Raw genomic sequence first — 19,942 nt, 5'->3', positions numbered from 1 at the left:
CTGTCCTTGGTGGTTAGCTGGCTTTGTTTCCAGGCCAGAGAGAAGAGAATGATTAGTTAATGGTGTTAAGTGAAGGGAAGGGGGTGGGGCAGGGAAGCCAGCTCCATGCCCAGCCCAGCCTGCTAGGGCAGACAGCATCCTTCAGCCGTTCCCACTCCTGCCCGGCAGACAAACACGCTCATCCAGCCGCTCTGGGCCCCAGGCCAGTCCATACGTTCACTCCAGGGGTGGGAGCCAGGCCCTCCTCTTCTTCTCTTCCCTGGGCTCCAGGCTCCAGGCCCCTGGCCCGGCTGGTTGGCTTTGCACTGTCCCTGGCTGGACACTCATACACAGGGGTCAGCAAGGCCCTGAAAGACAAGGCTCATGTGGTTTGCCAGTCATCTCTGCGTCATCAAAACGCCACCCCAGAGCATTCTCTCAAGTCACCTGGCCATCTCTGGCATTTGCTGCCTCACCCTCCTCCTCCCCCAGCAGCAGAAAGGCTGCCCTGCTGGGCAGAGACCTCCACCCTGGGCCCAGACCCCTGGTGACCCTCCTTGTGCAGGAGTCCCAGCGGAGGAGAACCCCTTTCCTGAGGCAAGGGTGCTGAGGGCTCCATGAGGCAAGAGCCCATCCCCCTGCCTAGAGGGTCCAGAGGCCAGAAGCCAGGGAGAAATGGGAGTTTGGGGGGAAGGATAGCTGTAGGGCTCCCCACACTCCTGTGTGGCTGCCTGCACCCAGCCGATTCCTCCCCAGCTGCTGATCTGCAGTCGGTGGGGTTGGCAGAGAAATGGGGGGATGCAGAGCAGTGGGTGTCCTTCCAATCATCAGGACCCTGACCCATTAACTCTTTCTTCTCCCTCTTTCCTTCATTCAGGTGAGAGGAAATTGAGTCCCAGGCAAGGCTGCATGAGTGAAGAGGGAAGAAACAGGATTCTCAAGGCCTGGGCTTTGACGAGTGTGGACACCCCAGGCTTGTGAATTCCGCCCCCTCCCTCTTCTCCTTTGTCTAGTCAAAGACACACTTGCAGGAGCTTGGGTTTGAAGGGACAGCCCAGAAGGCAACATCTTCACTCCTCAGACAGGTATCTCAGGGTCTGTGGAACCTGGCACAGAGTTCTTCCCCCATAACTGCCAGGACTACGAGGCTCAGGGGCAGTGCCAGGCCGGCGCCTGCCGCAGTGGTGCAATCGTTCTGGGAAGTGACCGAGGCTGTCCCGATTTCTCTGTGGCAGGGGAGAGAAGCCTGAATGAGAGGCCCCTTGGGGACACCGAGGACCTGGTGCGCTGCTGCTCCTCTGCCAGGAGGTCCCCAACAGCTACATGGACTGAGAAAGGGTGAGTGTTGCTGGTTGAGACGCGAGGAGACTCTGGGCATCCGGGCCAGCTTCTCCTTGCTGCCTCCAGGGCCAGTCAGTCCGGCCCCTAGACACCTGTCACTGGTGTCAGCCCTCCCAAGCCCAGGGCTGGGAGGCCAGGTCCAGCCTTCCTCCTGTGGCGCTCCAGGGCGCAGCTCTGGGGCTGGCGGCGCTGGGCCCGCCCCCTAAGGCTGCGGCACGCGGGGCGGGGGCGGGGGGCTGCGCGGGGGCGGGGCGGGCCCTGGCGCTCCGGGCCCCCTCCCCCGCCCCCCTGACGTCAGCCCCCGGCAGCCGGGAGCTGCTCACTTGGCTCGGGCCCTCCGGCCGGGAAGGATGGGGCTGCTCCGGCTCGTCTGCGCCTTCTTGCTCGCCTTCTGCTGCTGCTGTCGCCGCGCCACTGGTGAGTGAGTGAGTTCGCTGGGGGCCCGCGCCCTGCAGGGCCCGGACAGGGGCGTTCCACGGAGCGTGCCGGGGAGCAGAGCAGCAGCGCGGCGAGGTCGGGGCTTGCGCCCCGGAGGGCACTCCTCCTCCCCGGGTCCCCGATCTCTGGGCGCCTTGCGCGCGTGCACCTCTTCTTTGCAGTCAGTTTGCAGCCTTTATTTTAGAGTATCCCGGGAGCAGGACTGGGAAGGCGGTGAGGAGGCTGCTGCCGAGAGTGGGAAGGGGTGGGGCTGAGCCCCTCGGGCTCTGGGGGACTTGTCCCTCAGGTGTTTACTCCGGGGGCCCAGCCTTGGAGTCCTGGCCGGGGTGCAGCTAGAGCGCATCCCCAAATCCTAAATTCCGCGCCCGCCTGTTGCTGGAAAAGGCAGCGTCCTTAGCTGGAGGGGGTGGACCGACCCTCCCCCTCCCTCTCCCGCCTGGGCATAGCGCCAGGCTGGAGGTGAGCGAGAGGGGGAGGGTTGGTGGCTTCCGCCAGAGCTGGGCGTTGGCAGGGGCTGGGGTGGGGGTAGGCGGTGCGGGTCGCCCCGAACCTCCCCGGGTGATGGCATCACAGGTGGCAGAGACAAGGGATGGAGGATTACCAGAGTGGAGGGGCCAGCGGGCTTATTTTGGGGACCACATTAAGGTGGAAAGAGCGCCCGGGCACTTCGGAGCGTTTCTCTGGGTCTGCCTAGTAGCGGGCGCTCCCGGGTCCACGCTGCCCTTGTATGGCCTGTAGCGGTGTCCCGTGTTTCTCTTGGCTCCCATTCCCTGGTCCCAGCCGCTGTCCCACAGGGGAAGGGGCAGGCTAGGCAATACCCAGTTCGCTGGCCTCCTGCCCAGTGTCGGCCGTATCCCTGGGGTACTCCAGGGTACTCCTCCCAGGCCGACTTTATTTCTGGGGAAAGGGCAAATCGGGCTCTACGGCTGCAGCAGGTCCAGCTTTCCGGAGGCCAGTCCGGGATCCGAGGCCTCTGTTCTGGGTTGAAGACCACTCCACCTGCCCTCCTTGTCCCGGAGCCAGCCCAAGGCAACAACCCAGGCATCCCAGAGTCCAGCCAGATGGTGTCCAGTGACATCACCTCCTCACAGGGCTGGCAGCACGCTGGCACCACTGACGTCACTCCTGCCCACTGCCTGGCCCTTGCGCTGACCCCTGGGGTAGACTCTGACCCCTCTATTCTCACCACACTCCCAGGATGGGGTCCCCTGAGTATATGTGTGGAATGTTCACTGAGGTGCTGTTTAGGGAATATGAGATGGGAGCTTCTGTCCAGAGGGGGACCCCTAGGTCTTGTGGGGGATTTGTGGAAGGGATTTTGGGGGGCAGAAGGTAGAGTGGCAATGTCTTCCCTTGGGGGTGGGGACACAAAGGGGCCTGTGTGCCCCAGCCTGGCACATGCCTTGCATTCCCACACTCTGAGCTCATTCGGAGAGGAGGGGGGCCTGGAAGGACAGGGGCCTTCCCCTTGGCGCAGAGCCTGGGTTGCCCCTCTCTGCCAGCTTCATTTGGGAAGTGCCCGGTGCTCAGTCTCTGCTTCAAGGACCAGGGATCCCCTGGACTGGGAGAGGGTTGGCCCCATGTTGGAGGGGTAAGGACCGGTTGAGGGTTAGGAGAGGACAGGGCCCTCTTGAGACCCTCCAAGTGGCAGGAAGAACAGCTGCAGCAGGCCGGGAGGGAAGGGGAAGGAGAGCAGCTGGAGCTGACGCAGCTGCTGGGGGCGCTGGGGGGGCGCTCCTCCCTCTCCCCAGGTGTGCCTGGCGAGGCAGAGCGGCCCATGCCTGAGCTGGTGGAGGTGGAAGTGGGCAGCACGGCCCTTCTGAAGTGCGGCCCCTCCCACTCCCAAGGCAACCTCAGCCACGTGGACTGGTTTTCTGTGAGTGCTGGGGCTCGGGACAGAGCAGCTGGGGGCGGGAGGCACCCCCTCATGTAGCCCCAGGACCCCCACCTTTTCTCTGTCCCTTCCCCTCAGGTCCACAAGGAGAAGCCGACACTCATCTTCCGCGTGCGCCAGGGCCAGGGCCAGAGCGAACCTGGGGAGTACCAGCACCGGCTCAGCCTCCAAGGCAGAGGGGGTCCTCTGGCCCTGACTGAAGTCACCCCCCATGATGAGCGCATCTTCCTGTGCCAGAGCAAGCGCCCTCGGTCCCAGGAGCACCGAATCCAGCTCCGTGTCTACAGTGAGTCACCCCTATGCCTGCCTCGGGGTAGCGTGGGTGGTGGGAAGTGGTGGTCCCACGCCCCTCCTGCTTCCTCTTCCCTTGCAGAAGCTCCGGAGGAGCCGAACATCCAGGTCAATGTCCTGGGCATCCCTGTGAACAGCGAGGAGCCCCAGGAGGTGAGAGAGGCTGGGCTGGCCAGGTGGCACGCGGGAGCTAGGGTGGTGCTGGGGGTGGGGGCTCAGAGGCAGGGGACTCACGCCCTGTCCTCCTTAGGTTGCTACCTGTGTGGGCAGGAACGGGTATCCCATTCCTCAAGTCATCTGGTACAAGAACGGTCGGCCTCTGAAGGAGGAGAAGAACCGTGAGTAGCCCTTTCTGCTCCTCAAAGCCGTGCTTTCCTTTTAGTTTTTTGCTTTTTAAAAAAATTGCACAAGTGATGCTTGAAAATTTTTTCATAAGAATTTAAGCTGTATAGAAAATCTATTCATTTTCACTGTAGTTAGAAAAAAAAAAAAAAAAAGAAAAAAAAAAAGAAAATCTAGAAGGAAAAGTTTCTTCCTGCTCCAGACCTGCTCCCAGAGGTAATCTCTGCTATCAGTGTGTGTTCTTTCAAGCCTATTTCTATGTATTTGCTCATATATACAAATATTTCTAGAAATATATAGGTTTTTGTTTTTTTTTCTTTTTTTTTGAGACAGAGTCTCACTTTGTTGCCCGGGCTAGAGTGAGTGCCGTGGCGTCAGCCTAGCTCACAGCAACCTCAAACTCCTGGGCTCAAGCGATCCTGCTGCCTCAGCCTCCCGAGTAGCTGGGACTACAGGCATGCGCCACCATTCCCGGCTAATTTTTTCTATATATATTAGTTGGCCAATTAATATCTTTCTATTTATAGTAGAGATGAGGTCTCACTCTTGCTCAGGCTGGTTTTGAACTCCAACCTCCAGCGATCCACCCGCCTCGGCCTCCCAGAGTGCTAGGATTACAGGCGTGAGCCACCGCGCCCGGCCAGGTTTTTGTTTTTTATTATCTAAATCACTAGTTCTTAACCAGGGGTTAAGATTTTGCACCCCTCCCCCAGAGGGACTATTTGGCAATGTCTGGAGATATTTTTTGGTTGTCACAAGTAGAGGAGGTGCTCCTGGCATCTGGTGTGTAGAATCTGGATGCTGCTAACCATGGCAGCATGTAGGACAGCTCTCACAGTGAAGAATTAATCCTGCTCAAGACATCAGTAATGCTGAGGCTGAGAAACCGGGATCTCAAGGGTATTGGATAGTATACATTGTTTTAGAATTTCTTTTGGGCTGGGGGCGGTGGCTCATGCCTATAATCTTAGCACTCTGGGAGGCCGAGGCGGTGGATTGCTCGAGGTCAGGAGTTCGAAATCAGCCTGAATAAGAGCGAGACCCCATCTCCACTATCAATAGAAAGAAATTAATTGCCCAACAAATATATATAGAAAAAGTTAGCTGGGCATGGTGGCGCATGCCTGTAGTCCCAGGTACTCGGGAGGCTGAGGCAGTAGGATCGCTTGAGCTCAGGAGTTTGAGGTTGCTGTGAGCTAGGTTGATGCCACGGCACTCACTCTAGCCTGGGCAACAAAGTGAGACTCTGTCTCAAAAAAAAAAAAAATAAAGAATTTCTTTTGTACAATTTTTTCAGGCAAGTCTGTTAAGATCTACCTGAGTGTTTTTACCCACTGCTGAGTTTTCCGTGCTATGTCTATAACATAGGTTAGTTAACCATCTCTGTTAGTGGGCATCTAGAAGGTTTCTCATTTTTCTTGATCACTGCAGCACACAATATACGTGCCAATGTGCAAATGTTTTCTATGGTAGATACTGAGGGTAGACACTTTTCCCAAGTAAGAGTGCAGGGTCAAAGGGTCTCCAGCTTGCATTTGTCCCTGGCCCTCTAGAGAGGGCAGGGGTCTCTTTAGATGGTCCCCTGCCAACCCCTGTGGAGACCACAGTGTGGGGTTGGAGGTGGGGCTGAGGCCGAGCCTTTTTCCCCCTCCTCCCGGCCCAGGCGTCCACATTCAGTCGTCCCAGATCGTGGAGTCGAGCGGGTTGTACACCTTGCAGAGTGTTCTGAAGGCGCAGCTGGTTAAGGAGGACAAAGATGCCCAGTTTTACTGTGAGCTCAACTACCGGCTGCCCAGTGGGAACCACATGAAGGAGTCCAGGGAAGTGAGCGTTCCTGTTTTCTGTGAGTACTCGTCCGCAGGGCTGGGCGTGCTGGAAGCTCCTGGTGGCTCCCCTTCGTCTCCCAACCCACGGACTACTCCTGGGCTAAGAGTACCCCCTTTGCCTGTGCAGACTCAACAGAAAAAGTGTGGCTGGAAGTGGAGCCCATGGGAGTGCTGAAGGAAGGAGACTACGTGGAAATCAGGTGTCTGGCGGACGGCAACCCCCCGCCCCACTTCAGCATCAGCAAGCAGGTGTGGCGGGCTTTGTGCTGGGCGCAGACAGGGTGCTGGCAGAGACCGGGTGGAGGGGCTGGGGTACGCTCTGCTCACCCCTCCAATCTCCCCCAGAACCCCAGCACCGGGGAGATGGACGAGCAGATAATCAACGACGTCGGGGTCCTGGTCTTGGAGCCCGCCCGGAAGGAACACAGTGGGCTCTATGAATGTCAGGGCTTGGACTTGCAAACCATGGTGTCGCTGCCGAGTGAACAGCAGGAGCTGCTGGTGAACTGTGAGGGGCTGGGGGCCCAGGGCAGGGGGACCGGGCTGGGGCAATCGGGAACTGGCCCTGCCCTGCCCAGGCTGACACCAGCACTGCATCCCCAGATGTGTCTGATGTCCGAGTGACTCCCACAGCCCCTGAGACCCAGGAAGGTGGCAGCCTCATCCTGACCTGTGAGGCAGAGAGTAACCAGGCCCTGGAGTTCCAGTGGCTCAGAGAAAAGGTACCAGGCGGGCCTGGGGTTGCGGCTGAGAGGCAAGGGGGTAACGGGTGGGTAGGGCTGGGGGCGACGACAACTCGCTCTTTCCCAGACCCTCTGACCCATCTCTCGACCCCAGACAGGCCAGGTGCTGGGAGCAGGGCCTACGCTCCAGTTACACAACTTGAAGCGGGAGGCAGGGGGAGGCTACCGCTGCGTGGCCTCCGTGCCCAGCGTACCCGGCCTGAACCGCACACAGCTGGTCAACGTGGCCATTTTTGGTGAGGCCCTCTAGGCAGAGACCAGATCACCCCAAGTTGGGTGGTTTTAAGCTCTTTGGGGACAAATAGCCACCTGCTGTCCTGGGGTGCTCTGGTCGGGAGGGGGCGGTGGGCTAGCCCAGTCTGCCACTCACCCTCACCTGCCTCCCCAAGGGCCCCCGTGGATGGCGTTCAAGGAGAGGAAGGTGAGGGTGAAAGAGAACGCAGCGTGGAATCTGTCTTGTGAAGCGTCCGGATATCCTCGGCCCATCATCTCCTGGAATGTCAACGGCACGGTGAGCAGGCCCGTCTTGGCTGCCACGCGCCTGCTAATCCCTGCCCGGGCTCTGCAGCCAGGACCGGAGATCTCCCCGCCCCCTGAGCCGCCTACTCCCTCGTAGGCAAGTGAACAAGAGCAAGATCCGCAGCATGTCCTGAGCACCCTGAACGTCCTCGTGACCCCAGAGCTGTTGGAGACGGGCGCTGAATGCATGGCCTCCAACTCCCTGGGCAAAAACACCACCGTCATCTTCCTGGAGCTGGGTGAGGGCCGCATCCCTGCAGAGGATGGCAGGGGCACGCCCAGGCACGGGCATTAACTTGTGCTTCCCTAACCCGCCTCCCTCTGCCTCTTAGTCAGTTTAACCACCCTCACACCAGACTCCAACAAAACCGCTGGCCTCAGCACTTCCACTGTCAGTCCTCATGCCAGAGCCAACAGCACGTCCACAGGTAAGCCAGGCCTGGCAAGAGAGCAGGGCTGTGCCGGGGCTTCCCTCCCTCCCCAGAGAGCCCTGTTGGAAAGGTGAGTAGCGGGCCATCTTCCATCAGTCCTGGGCTGGGTGGGACAGCAATGGCAACCTGGCAGCCCGGCACAGGGAGTGACTGGGACTGTCTTTGCGGAACAGAGAAAAAGCTGCCAGAGCCGGAGAGCAAGGGCGTGGTCATCGTGGCTGTGACCGTGTGCATCCTGGTCCTGGCTGTGCTGGGCGCCGTCCTCTATTTCTTCTACAAGAAGGGCAAGCTGCCGTGCGGGCGCTCAGGCAAACAGGAGATGTAAGCACGGTGCTGGGCCCGCCCCCGCCCTCCCGCTCCCCATCTCCTGCCACCCAGCTTGCTGCCTCCTCAGGGACATTGCCCGCCTGCCCCAGAGCCCACTCACCTTAGGAGCAGCAGTGGGATGCCAGGTTGGGGCGCTCCCTGCCTTCCTGCCCACTGCCCAGCTTCCACCAACCACGTCTCCTTTCTCCTTCACTGCCCTGAGCTGGCCCCAGAGCACCAGAGAGCCCATCATCCACCCATGTCCTTCCCAGCGGGCCTTCCCCTTCCCTTAACCCTGAGGTGCCAACCTCTCGCCTCCCTCCCTCCTCCCAGCACGCTGCCCCCGTCTCGTAAGAGCGAATTTGTAGTTGAAGTTAAGTCAGATAAGCTCCCAGAAGAGATGGGCCTCCTACAGGGCAGCAACGGTGACAAGAGGGCTCCAGGAGACCAGGTAGGAGGCGGCTCCTGTGGCCAGTGCCTGACACACGTCTTCAGGGACCCGGGCAGCAGGGCTAACGGTTCTAACTCTTCCCACCCTTCATCCCTCTTTGTTGAGGTAGCGAGCAGGCCCCATCTTGCCTTCTTAACACGACTCACAAATGGCAGGGCGAGGCAGGTGGCTAAGGGACCCTGAAGAAAGACTGAGAGCAAAGTCCCTGTCCCTTCACCATCACCTTTTCCTGAACGATGCCCGGGGCGCTGGGCACAGGGCACGAGGTGTGGCCTCTGTTTCAGCAGCACAGCAAGATGTGGGGCCGCCCCCCCTTCCCAGCCCACCGTCCCATCCCTTGCTTCTTCCCTCGAGGCTGCCACAAGTTCATCAGCTTCTGCTTCCATCCCTTCCTCTTGCTGCTCACACCTTCCACTTAGCACTGTTGCCACGTTCCCCTCTTACTTCTCTTCTTCACCCGCTTTTAGGGAGAGAAATACATCGATCTGAGGCATTAGCCACTGAATCACATTCAGCTCCCTTCCCTGCCTGGAACGTTCCCAGCTCCCTGCTCATTCTTCTCCCAGCCAAAGCCTCCAAAGGGACTGCAGAGAAGACCCTTGCTCCAGCTCACCTGCAGACCCCCTTTCAGAGGGCCAGTGGGCTAAGGCCAGAGCTATCCTGAGAAGGACGTTACCCTGGATGCCCCGTTTCCAGGGACCAAAACCACCATGTCTCCATTTGTTGAGGGAAGCTCACCCCAAGGAGAGGGCCTCAGTCTCTCGGGTAGGAGAGTTCCTTACAGGACGTGTTTTCTCTTTACATTACATACATGGCTATAAATACGTCTTCCACCAGCAACTGAGCTGGATAGCCTCTGTGAGCTGGTTCCCTGTCCCAAAGGCTGGCTGCGGAACTCGAGCCTGGGCACCTGCCGTTCACACGGCTCTGGAGAGCAGCCCAGCAAGGTCTAGGAGCAGCTGCAGTATTGCTGCTGCCACCTTCCTGTCTGCCTCTCCAGAGACTCTTTTGTGACATATTTTCATTGGGCAGAAGCCAGGAACTGGTGACATTCCTTAAAAAATTTGTCCCTGCAGTGAGGAAGCCGCGTACTGTTTTCGAGTCAAGGAGAATGAGCCTGAGCCCCTTGCATCCATTTGGCTACCAGTGGCCTCTCAAAAGGTCACGTAAGACTGAGAGGTGGGGGTAGTAGACAAGGACGAAATCCAGACTGTCCTTTATGGGGAATAAGGCTGCAGTTATAGTAGCACCAAACTTCTACAAACGGAGGTAATGGGCCCAGACCCTAAAAGGGCCCAAATGGGAGAATGGTACTTAGGGACGAGAAACAGGGGCCTGGCTAGAGCTTTGGGGGTGGTGTGTGTGTGCGCCCATGTGTGTGTCTGTGTGTATATATATGTGGTTTTGTTAGGTTGTGTATAAATTTGCAAATTGTTTCCTTTTTATATATATATGAAAAATAAAGCTTAACTGTCCCAGAAATCTTACATTGGTTTTTATTCATCCTGGGTACCAAAGAAAACTGGGGGCCTCTGGAATTACAACTGCATCAAAAGTAAAACTTAAGCCTTTGCAGTTGGTAACAAGGGCCAGGGGTCACCTCTGCTCTTGAGCAAAGGGTTCAAGTTGAAGTGATCACTCTACCTAGCAGCAAAGCTGCCCTGCTCTAGGGCAGCTTGTAGGGTCTGCAGGCCAATGCTTTCCTGTCACTTAGAACTGCCCTGGGGGCAGCAGTACAGATTCACTGGGATGAGGAAATGGCCACAGCATTTGGTCCTACAGCTACCCTGCCACCCTCCCCCCCACACCCCCTGGGAATGAGCAAGAACGCAAGTCTGCTACAACAAAAGAAACTTTATTTAAAAATATTTTTACAGACATGGGTGCTTGAAAAAGCTCTTTAGTTAACTGTGTATGGAAATGAAAAAATTAATAAATAACATTAGTATAACAGACCTCTAAACATTAATACATTGGCAAAACAAAATGGACTTAAAATGAAAATGAATCTTAAAGCTCTGCTATTCTCTGTAAGAATATTTACCTTCTGTTTTTCTTATTCTTTACAGGTGAGAATGATTAAATACTGCTAATATAAATTTTTTTATATTAATGACACATTTTTAAAATAGTCCATGAAAATCTCATCTAAGTGTTTGTTTTGTTTTCTTAACACTGACATACAAACTAGGACTCTTCATTCTGGAGAAAGCATCAAGTTCTCTCCAGCCCCACCCAGGCCAAGAATGTCAAAATCTTGAATAAGGAGGACTTTAAAAAGAATTGTTTCTCTCGCCCAAGTCTTTAATTAGTTAAAGGCAGGGGAAAACTGAGGAAAGGGTAAGAGATAAGTAAAATGTCATTATATAGAAAAATTTTTTCTTTTTTGTTAAAACCTATTAGGGTCACAATACTGAGGACAGGCTTCTGGTACATGCTCCTTGCTGCCCTTCCCTGGGGAAAACCAGACCCTGCAGAGGGCAATAGCTCCTTAATGCTTTAAGTATGAAGCCTTCAAGAGAAAGGAAAGCCACATCTGCTGAAAGGAGGCAGGAGGTCTAAACCAGTGCAGGATCCAGCAAAAAGAAGACAGACAAAGGAACCACCTCCCCTTCTCAGGGAGTCCATCCTACACTTCTCCATGTAGCTGGGTAATAACATGATCAGGAGGCTGGGATGCTGGAATGGTCCAGAGTATACCTGGAAACTGGGAACACACGTCTCTTCTTGCAAGAGACAAAGCATTCAACCTGATAACTAAGCTTCTGATTGGGAACCACCCAATGGTCCCAGAGTACAATACTTCCTTCTTTCAATGAAGCATCATGGCAGGGAAAAGGGACCACTGACACACTGTACCTGTGTGCCACCTCTCCAGTCACAGAAAGCACTCCTTTCTGTCCTCTAGACTCTAGGGACCAATGACACTCAAGGTAGAGGAGCTCAGACTCTGGTATTTCCATATTAAGTCCTAAAATGCAGCCTGGGATACAGTGCTGCCTTAGAAAGGCACAAAACGTTTGGCTTTTTTTTTTTTCAGTGTGCTAAAAATTGTTTTGTTTTGAATAAAGGAAAAAGATATATAAGGTTAAAAATCCCGAGTCACCACAGCCAGAAAGCAGATGTAGGAGGTACCTCATAGCTGCCATGCCCCTACCACGTGTTTCAGCAGGAAGTCAGACTTTTCTTCCAAGGCCTAGAACGGTGCTGAGTAGGGTGGGTCAGGAGACACCCACTCTCACAGGCACTACAGCTCACTCACCCAGACAGCAGGACAGAGGCCATGGAAGAAAGCACGTGGCCTACAGACTCAGAAGTAGTTCTCTGCCTTTTAAGTTTTAAGACAGCCATGAGCATGGCTACCCTCACCCATAACAGGGTCAGAGGTGGCTGACACACTGGCACCCAGCACACCCCACTTCTGGGCCAGAGCATGGAAATGGTGCAAGGCCTAAGGAGTTACACACAGCACGTATTGAGCAATACTCCTCTCCGGCCTCCCGTCTGGTTCAGGAGTTGAAGGAGAACTTGTGAGAAACAGTGTGGAGAGCCTCTCTTGTTCATTTTTGGGACTGCGTTGGGATATGGGGCTAGGCAATCAGAACTCTGATCTGTTCTGCTGCCCAAACAGTAGGAGATCTGAGGTTGGCTTAGGCCTTTGCTCTGCATAAACACAGGGAGTGGTCAGCCACATTTTTCTCAAACACTGTAGTAGGGAAGGGGCAGCAAGATCTCCAAACAGCTGTTAGTCAACAGCTGGCCCTTTGACACTGTTTCCATCAGACTCTGAATGAATGCGCAGGGCTTGCGCTTCCATCCCTGTCTTCCCATCTCTTACTCTTGTGCTACTTCCCTGAACCTAGAAACACACTGGTACTTCCCCTTGGAACCAACCTAGATTTCCTGGGACATTGTGAAGGCACATGGCACTGCTGTCCCTCTGCTCCTTAATCTGGGAGCCTAGACTAGACTATCAAATGCAAAGTCGGACAACCCACCCTCCCTCGTGTGTCTCAATGTGTATCTTTGGATTATTAGGTTACTTCTGTGTGTATCAAATGACTAGTAGTTTTTAAAAAGTTTTAAGTAAGGCAGTATGAAATGCCTTACAACTCAGGGCAGGACCTAGGATGAGAGAAATACTAAAGATTTACGCAAGCAGAAGTATTGTTTTTAAAAAAACAAAAAATAAAAGAATTAAAGTTTTAGTATAGGACTAAAATGAAAGCAACTGGCCAGGAAAGACACAGGTATCTTGGCTAGTTCTGAGTAAAAACCCTACTCTAAATGGAAATCTACATTTAATTTCTATCCTGGCAACTGCTCTAACTATCGTATATCCTTGCTAGCTCTGGCAAAGTAGTTTCAGAGGTACCCAGGAAGGCTCGTCCAAGAACATTACTGCAGAGCTCCCCTCACATAGGGAGGGGCAAATGAGAGGGCGAGGAGGAAGGTATGGAGGAGACGGGCCCCGAGCCCACAGAATGAATGTATTTTCAGCATTAAAACCTGAAGACAGGCCAGAAGCATGTGGGTAAGTGACTACAGTGGAATCTGTTATTAGATTCTGCTCTCTAAAGAACACGAAAGAAGGCTAAAGACCTGAGGTTGAATGGAGGCTAAGGAATGCCACCCAGGAACAGACTTGCTCCAGAACAGGACAGACTGGTCCTAAAGACGGAGGTAAGAAATCTTGGATGCCAAGACTGGTAATGGGAAGAAAAATAGGGAATAAGAATTTCCTCAATGTCCCAGACACACTCCCATGCCTGCCTTTCCACTTGCAAAAAAGCAGGACAATAGCAGCTCTACTTCTAGAGTAGAAGTCTTCTTAGGGGATCTATGGAATCTCTATTTTCTTCTCTGAGAAATTCCCCCTCCCCCAGCTGAAGGAGCCGCTGCTGCCCACACTGTGCCTGTCGTGTCTCTGCACTCTTTGGCAAGGCCGACTGGTCGGGGAGGACACCTAATCAACGTGCTGGGTTGAGTGTTTTCTTTCTCAAGAATATGAACTACGAGCAAATGGGAATCTGTTCATGGTAATCCCCAGAGTTGGAAGGTTGTGTGGACCTGAGGATCGGGGTGCTTATTTTGGGACCACACATGCTGATAAACACGCTATGAAGCAGGAGAAAAAAAAGCACAGAGTTTTGCACCATGCAAGAACCCCTGTACTTCCCATCTTGGGTGCCATGAGATACCCTGCATCCTTGACTTCCGCCCCCATCCCCCACCTTTTTTTCAGCTTTAATATTTCTGATTCTTGTATCCAAAGGATCCCTAACCAGGAAAGCCAAAACACAACCTCAACCTTCTTCCACCCTTTTCTGTGCATTAAGTGGTTATATGCATTCCTAAAGAAAGATCGCTAGTGTAGATTGAGATCAAGTAGGAACAGTAATGGTTTATGCTGAGTTAGTGGAATACTTTAGATTGAACTTCTAAAGCTTTAAGGTCTAGCAGAATGATGTGTTGACACTATGCTTTAGGGTCTTTAAGCTCCCCACTCTGGGAGGTAAAGACATTTAGAGAACTGAATGAGTTCAATCTCTGTTACTGTTTGGCTCTTGGAAGACCAAACAATTGATTAAAGATCAGGACCCAAAGGCAGATGCCCACCCCTCCCCCACACTTCCAGCCCTTCTGAAATACAGAATTAGCTGCAAAGTTTGTTGAAGGATTGGAAAACAAATTCCAAATAGTATGGAAGATGGTGACAGGTCCCAGAAGGGCAGTAAGGAAACCTGCCCAACTGGGGGATCAGGGACACAAGCAGCTCAGTAAAAAAATCAAGGAAGGCACTCAACTGGAAAAGGGACTGTGGGCAGACGCACAGCTCCAACATTTAATGCCCTACTGTGCGACTCTTGAGCCAACCAATCCCTCAACCCACTGAACAGATTCCACTGAGATATGTAACAATGGTGGGCACCCATGAGCTTTACACCAAGGAATCTCCCAGACACCATCAAAGCTATACGAAGAGAGTCTTGGCCTGATTCTAATGAGGACAGCTCTATAAAGAAAGGTAAGTCTACAAAACAGAGCTGTGAATAGAAATTGCACAATCTTATTGGGAAGAGTTATTTTAGGGTCAAATGCAAATGCTAGCACAGCCCAAGTAGAATCCCCCAGCATCAGTAAACTACAATGTGGTGGCAGGGAAGAACACAGCTAACATTTCTGGCACATGGTAATCACTCATAAACATCTGCTGAATGAACAAACTGTTACAGCCGGGCCAATAGCCAGAATACTGTTATTCAATGGACAGTGGTCATTCCAGGGTCTGAAAGGCCAATGGTAAGAAGGGAGACTTATAGTTTGGGAAGAAGGTTTATAACCTTCTGAACTTTCATGATGTGAGGTAGGACAATATTCTGCGTTAACACCACTGCTGCTCACCTACAAAAAGGACTAGATCTTAAAGGGAATATATAGCTGGTCCCTAATTTTTACAAGCAAGTTTTGTCACAAAAATTCATATGTATGTTTGCTGTTTGGACCATAAAAAACATTTTACATTTCTATAGAGGAAACAAATACTTTAAGTATGAAGAACAGCAATCTCCCCCCCCTTTTTTTAACCCACAAGACAGCTAAATGATATTAATAAGTACTATACCACACCTTGGGCCCTAGTGATGAGAGTCTACAGGGAGAGAAAGAGAACACAGTAGCATATGCCTATAATTGCAACTACCTGGGAGGCTGAGGCAGAAGGATCATTTGAACCTAGGAGTTTGAATCCAGCTGGGGCAACATGGTGAGAACTTGTCTTTAAAACCAAAATTAAAAAACTAAAATTAAAAAAAGAAAAAGAGAACAGAATAGTGACAGATTATGTAGAGTGAGAGCTGGAGAGGACAGAGGGCCAGTAGAAGAGAATGGTCATCCATAGGTAGAGATCGCTATTTATTAATACATAAATATTAACATATACATGCTGAGATGATAAACTGCCTGGCCTATTATTTAACTACAGGGAGGTATATCATAGAGCCCACAGGTTTCTTCCACTTTAAGAGCCCTTTACTTCAGTGGAAGGTGTACCGGAGGGGCAGCTGGAAAAGTCAAGTCCTGGGTGCCGCTTTGCGATGAGGCAGGCAAAACAGGCTGTGCAACGCAACCCAGGAAGACACAGGGAAAGCGGGAAATTGGGGCTGAGTGACATGCCTGATGACTAGGAGAAAAAGGAGAACATCAAAGTGTGTTTTTTGACCCCCTTATCAATCATTTATAATTAAGAAGGGGAAAGGGTTTGCCCAAAATGGCAAAACTCAAAATTAAGCCTGTTCATGAAAGGGCAATTTTAGTTAAATTTAGAACAGAGCCAAAGAATTGAAAATTGTCATACAAATTGAGAATAAAGAATTGGTTATTGGTGCCTTAGCCAAAGGAAAATGTAAACTTTTAAGAATATCCTCAAAACAACAGCTACGTCAAAACCTTCCTAAGGAATCTCAGGCATGGACTTAGGTGTGTCCTCAGAGTATCCAGTGAAAGGAAAGACCCTCATAAAATGGTCCCAAACCTTGAATGCCCACAGATACACATCTGACAAACTAATGCCTAAGCCCATCACCCATGAACAAGCCCAACACCAGGAAATGGAACCTCAGTTTCAGGGCTGACTCCAAGAGCAACCTGGTACTTGGTTAGAAAAGGAAAAGATGAAACTGCCTTTAGCCTATACCGCATGGGCAATAAACTCCACATAAGATTTAGATGCACTGAAAAGGCAAAGAAATGAAACCAGTGCTTTGTCTTCTTGATAGCTCTTCAGACTATGGGCAATATCTGCAGAGAAAGAAAAATTACAATATGGATAGGTCTGGAAACTGCTGACATTTTTCCTAATCCTTTGTCTAGGCCTTCAATATTTAGATAAAATGCAAAACTGAATGTTACCTCAAATAAAACCCTATACATACAGGCTTTTATAGAAGTAGATGATAGTCTACTGTTTCCTACTCACTGTCACTTATCCCCTGCCCCCACTCCACCTCAACCCAGGACATCTACACCTGATGGTGGGCTCTTCGGTTTTCTTTTCTTTTCTTTCTTCTTCTTTTTTGTTTTTAAAGAGACAGGGTCTCACTCTGTTGCCTGGGCTGGAGTGCAGCAGTGTCATCATAGCTCAACGCAACCTCCAACTCCTGGACTTAAGCAATCCTCCTGCCTCAGTCTGCCGAGTAGCTGGGACTACAGGCTCAGCTAATGTTTTTATTTTTTGTAGAGATGGCCTCCACTATGTTACCCAGGCTGGTCTTGAACTCCTGGCCTCAAGCGATCCTCCTACCTCAGCTTCCCAAAGTGCTGGGATTACAGGCATGAGCCACCTCACCTGGCCAGTTATGTTGTTTTCTGCCTGTAGAAGAGACACCAGGTATCCATAGCAAATCAGAGAGGTCCTGTACTATCTACTCGGGGAATATGAATGGCTCTGAAGCCAGAGGATAACAGCAAAAGATCTAGGAGTAGCTGAATGCCAAGAGAGGAGTCAGAACAAGTTGAAACTCCAAAGATGACAAGATTGGAAGAAAACTGATGAGAGGCATGGGGGAGTGTTTTCAATTTCTGTCTGGATCTGAAGATGAAAGCATGATTTAGATTCTGAGGAAGGCAGATTTATCAAAGGGCAGGCTTGCTTCTGACGTGGAGGAAGGTTACACACTGCTAGGGAAGTCAGCATAAGGCTCTGGACAGAGAACTAACCAAACTCAAGGGATCATTTATTAGTATCTAAAGTAACTAATTGGTTCTCCAAACTGGACTCTAAATCTTCCTTATGAACTTGCAATTACACAAAATGCTAGCCTTTTTTTCCCCATATTGTCTTTGACTACAGTGAAGTAATTTATTCACTGAATGATGTCTAATTATCGTGAAGAGTACAGTAATTAAAGAGAGTATATAAGACCTACAGTGAAGAGGAAAGGGGAAGTAAAGGAGGAAAGAGACATTACATTCCTAAAGCCTCAGGCACAAAAGAAAACCAAATCACTGTGTGGCGCCAATGTAATAAAGGTGCTAATTACCAGCAAAATGCTGTGCTACCATGGGTGTTATCCCTATTCCATAAAGAACAAAGAAAAAAATCATTTCTGAAAATCTAACCTGGCTCATTTTCAAAGGAAGACACCCTATAAACTAAAATTAATTCGCTGGGAAGAAAAAAATGAATGGATAAATCCTTACTAACTGTGCATTTAAATAGCATGTGAATGAAGCTTCCAAAAACCTTCATGGTATTTGGGCCAGAAAGTCATCCTGGAAACAAATGTTCTTCCCTCCCATTAGTAGAAAGACTCATGACCTATATCAGAACACATACCTGGCACCAAGGCAACATACTCCCACAGACTATTTTCTGGGGAGGGCATGGAATGTATTTGAAGGCCTCTATCTCAAATCAGGCATTATGTAATTAGGATAATTAAAACATCTTAACAAATTCAATGTTCCTATAGAAACAGTGCTTTGGAGTGACCAGTGTTAGCTCCTAGTATCAAACATGACTATAATGATATATCAACAGTACTTTTCCTCCCACCTATCTACCAAACAAACCAACACCATCACACATAATAAAGAACATCCCATAAGCTCCTTGGCCTCAGTACAGCTGGTCATAGCAAGCCCACTGCCAATGACAGAACACTGAGGAAGAGGAAGAGGAGGAAGAGGAGGAGGAGGAGGAGGAGGAGGAGGAGAAGGAAGGAGCTGATACGGGAAAGAACAGAGGGAGGATGTTCTAAAAATATAAGACTTTAGCTATGCACAAAATAATCTAAGCCAAAGGGGAGTGTTGAAGTTGTAACACACACTAGGGGTTGGGTATAATACCACAGTAGATGGAAGTCTTTAAAAGATTCCTTTCTAAACCTCTTGTGCTAATTCCCTGCCTGGGATTAACACACACAGCAGGTTAATCCTATAATCACAAGGACACACACAACCACAGGCAGACAGACAGACACATGGCCACATCCTTAACCCAGGAAAATCTTAAGTCCTCAATTAGGATTTACAGCACTTATACAATACTTATTCTACGGCTTTCTGAACTGTTCCCCAGGTAGACTACCATGTAACGAAATCCACACCTTCTCTCAGTGGGGACTGAAGGACAACCTCAAATGCACCCTCAGGACCTATAAAATAATAAAATACACTAGCTGCTCCATTTTCATTCCATTGCTTTGAAATCTTGGAACCACAGATGTGATACCCACAGAGAGGGCAAGACTTCACTGTGAAGTCTCCAGAGGAACCCTTGCCCTTCCAGGCGCTACATAAGAGCTCCCAGCTCACCGGTCCACTAAAGCTGCAGCAGGAGGTAGTATGCTAGGTGGCTACGTGGGCAGGAGAAGAAATTGAAACAAATTCCCGGAGGATGTTTTTGGCCATCTCGATGTTGTTGTGGGCAATGACCAAAGCTTTCTGAATGTCCTGGTAGGAGTAGCCCTGACTCATGAGGTTCTCGATCTCACTGGAGAGCTGTGGTGAGGCAGCGGCAGCGGCGGCAGCAGCAGCAGCAGCAGCAGCGCCACCCTGCTGACAGCTCCCTGCTTTCCGTTCCGAGTTGATTCTCCGAGGGAATGGTTTAGGGGGCCTCTCAGGAACTTGGGAGCCCTCAGTGAAATCTAGAAGAAATAAGAAAGAAAATATTTGCAAATCTGGGGTGAAATCCTCATTTAATGTCAGTAATAACAACGTGCTAATATCAATTTATTATTGACCTCCCGTCAACTGGGTGCACGTTCTCTCCAGTCACAAGGCCAAGTTTTACAGGTTCAAGGGTTTAGGATATAGCCTCCCCTCCTTATCACTGTAGGAGCAACCTTCTAAATATAACATGCATCTGTTCTACTAACAATAACCATTGCTTTCACAAGCACATAACATCTGCATCATGCTTTACACTTAGCAACAAGTTTCTACACACATAATTGTCTGGATTATTAAAAAAAAATCTGAGAGGGACCAGAGAAGACACTAAACTTTGCTTTCTACAAATAAAGAAAAAGACAAAAATAAGCCTAAGTTGTAGTGAAGAACATCAGCCAAGGCTGGGTGGGATCACCACCCGTTTGGGCAACAGGGTGCTGTATATCTTTTTCACCAGCTGTCCTGAAGGCTATCTTCAACTTCCAAAGTGACAGCAACTCTGGCTGCTGCCCTACCAGGCAGCCACAGGTGCAAGGAGAACATAGCCCCCAGTAGTCAAGGCCCAATTCAAGCTGGCTCTGGGCCCATTCAGCATGCGTTCCAGAGCCAGCATGCCTCCTTTCCAATGGGATGGGGCCCAGGAAAAAGGAATTTGTGTTCTGAACCCTCAAGCTTAATTACCATTGTCATAGGCACACTCAGAAGAG

The 19,942-nt window shown here is 51.1% G+C and overlaps 2 protein-coding genes across 3 annotated transcripts in view; one reads left to right on the top strand and one right to left on the bottom strand.

Moving 5' to 3' along the window:
- The first annotated feature begins 1,299 nt into the window (after nucleotides 1–1,299).
- On the top strand, nucleotides 1,300–10,043 carry MCAM (melanoma cell adhesion molecule). 2 transcript variants are annotated; one of them, XM_012773534.3, is made up of 17 exons: nucleotides 1,300–1,317; nucleotides 1,629–1,737; nucleotides 3,510–3,634; nucleotides 3,731–3,938; nucleotides 4,026–4,096; nucleotides 4,194–4,281; nucleotides 5,949–6,128; nucleotides 6,239–6,360; nucleotides 6,457–6,619; nucleotides 6,715–6,833; nucleotides 6,949–7,090; nucleotides 7,244–7,365; nucleotides 7,471–7,612; nucleotides 7,706–7,801; nucleotides 7,978–8,125; nucleotides 8,444–8,561; nucleotides 9,029–10,043. In XM_012773534.3, the coding sequence occupies exons 2-17, from the start codon at nucleotides 1,671–1,673 to the stop codon at nucleotides 9,056–9,058; spliced, it is 1,941 nt and encodes a 646-aa protein (XP_012628988.2). In that variant the 5' UTR covers nucleotides 1,300–1,317; nucleotides 1,629–1,670; the 3' UTR covers nucleotides 9,059–10,043. The 2 variants fall into 2 exon arrangements, with proteins under 2 accessions (XP_012628988.2, XP_012628989.2); XM_012773535.3 differs by lacking the exon at nucleotides 8,444–8,561.
- A 352-nt stretch (nucleotides 10,044–10,395) lies between these two features.
- The window catches only part of CBL (Cbl proto-oncogene), a 97,096-nt gene continuing 87,549 nt past the window's right edge, over nucleotides 10,396–19,942 (bottom strand). Inside the window, exon 16 of the mRNA XM_076002584.1 lies at nucleotides 10,396–19,210. Coding sequence (XP_075858699.1) covers nucleotides 18,912–19,210 — 299 coding nt within the window. The 3' untranslated portion in view covers nucleotides 10,396–18,911. The remainder of the gene's footprint in view (nucleotides 19,211–19,942) is intronic.

This window comes from Microcebus murinus, chromosome 4 (genome assembly GCF_040939455.1).
Source record: "Microcebus murinus isolate Inina chromosome 4, M.murinus_Inina_mat1.0, whole genome shotgun sequence".
Taxonomy (NCBI): domain Eukaryota; kingdom Metazoa; phylum Chordata; class Mammalia; order Primates; family Cheirogaleidae; genus Microcebus; species Microcebus murinus.
Note: the sequence above shows the minus strand (reverse complement) of the source record. Positions and strands in the feature narration are given on the sequence as shown.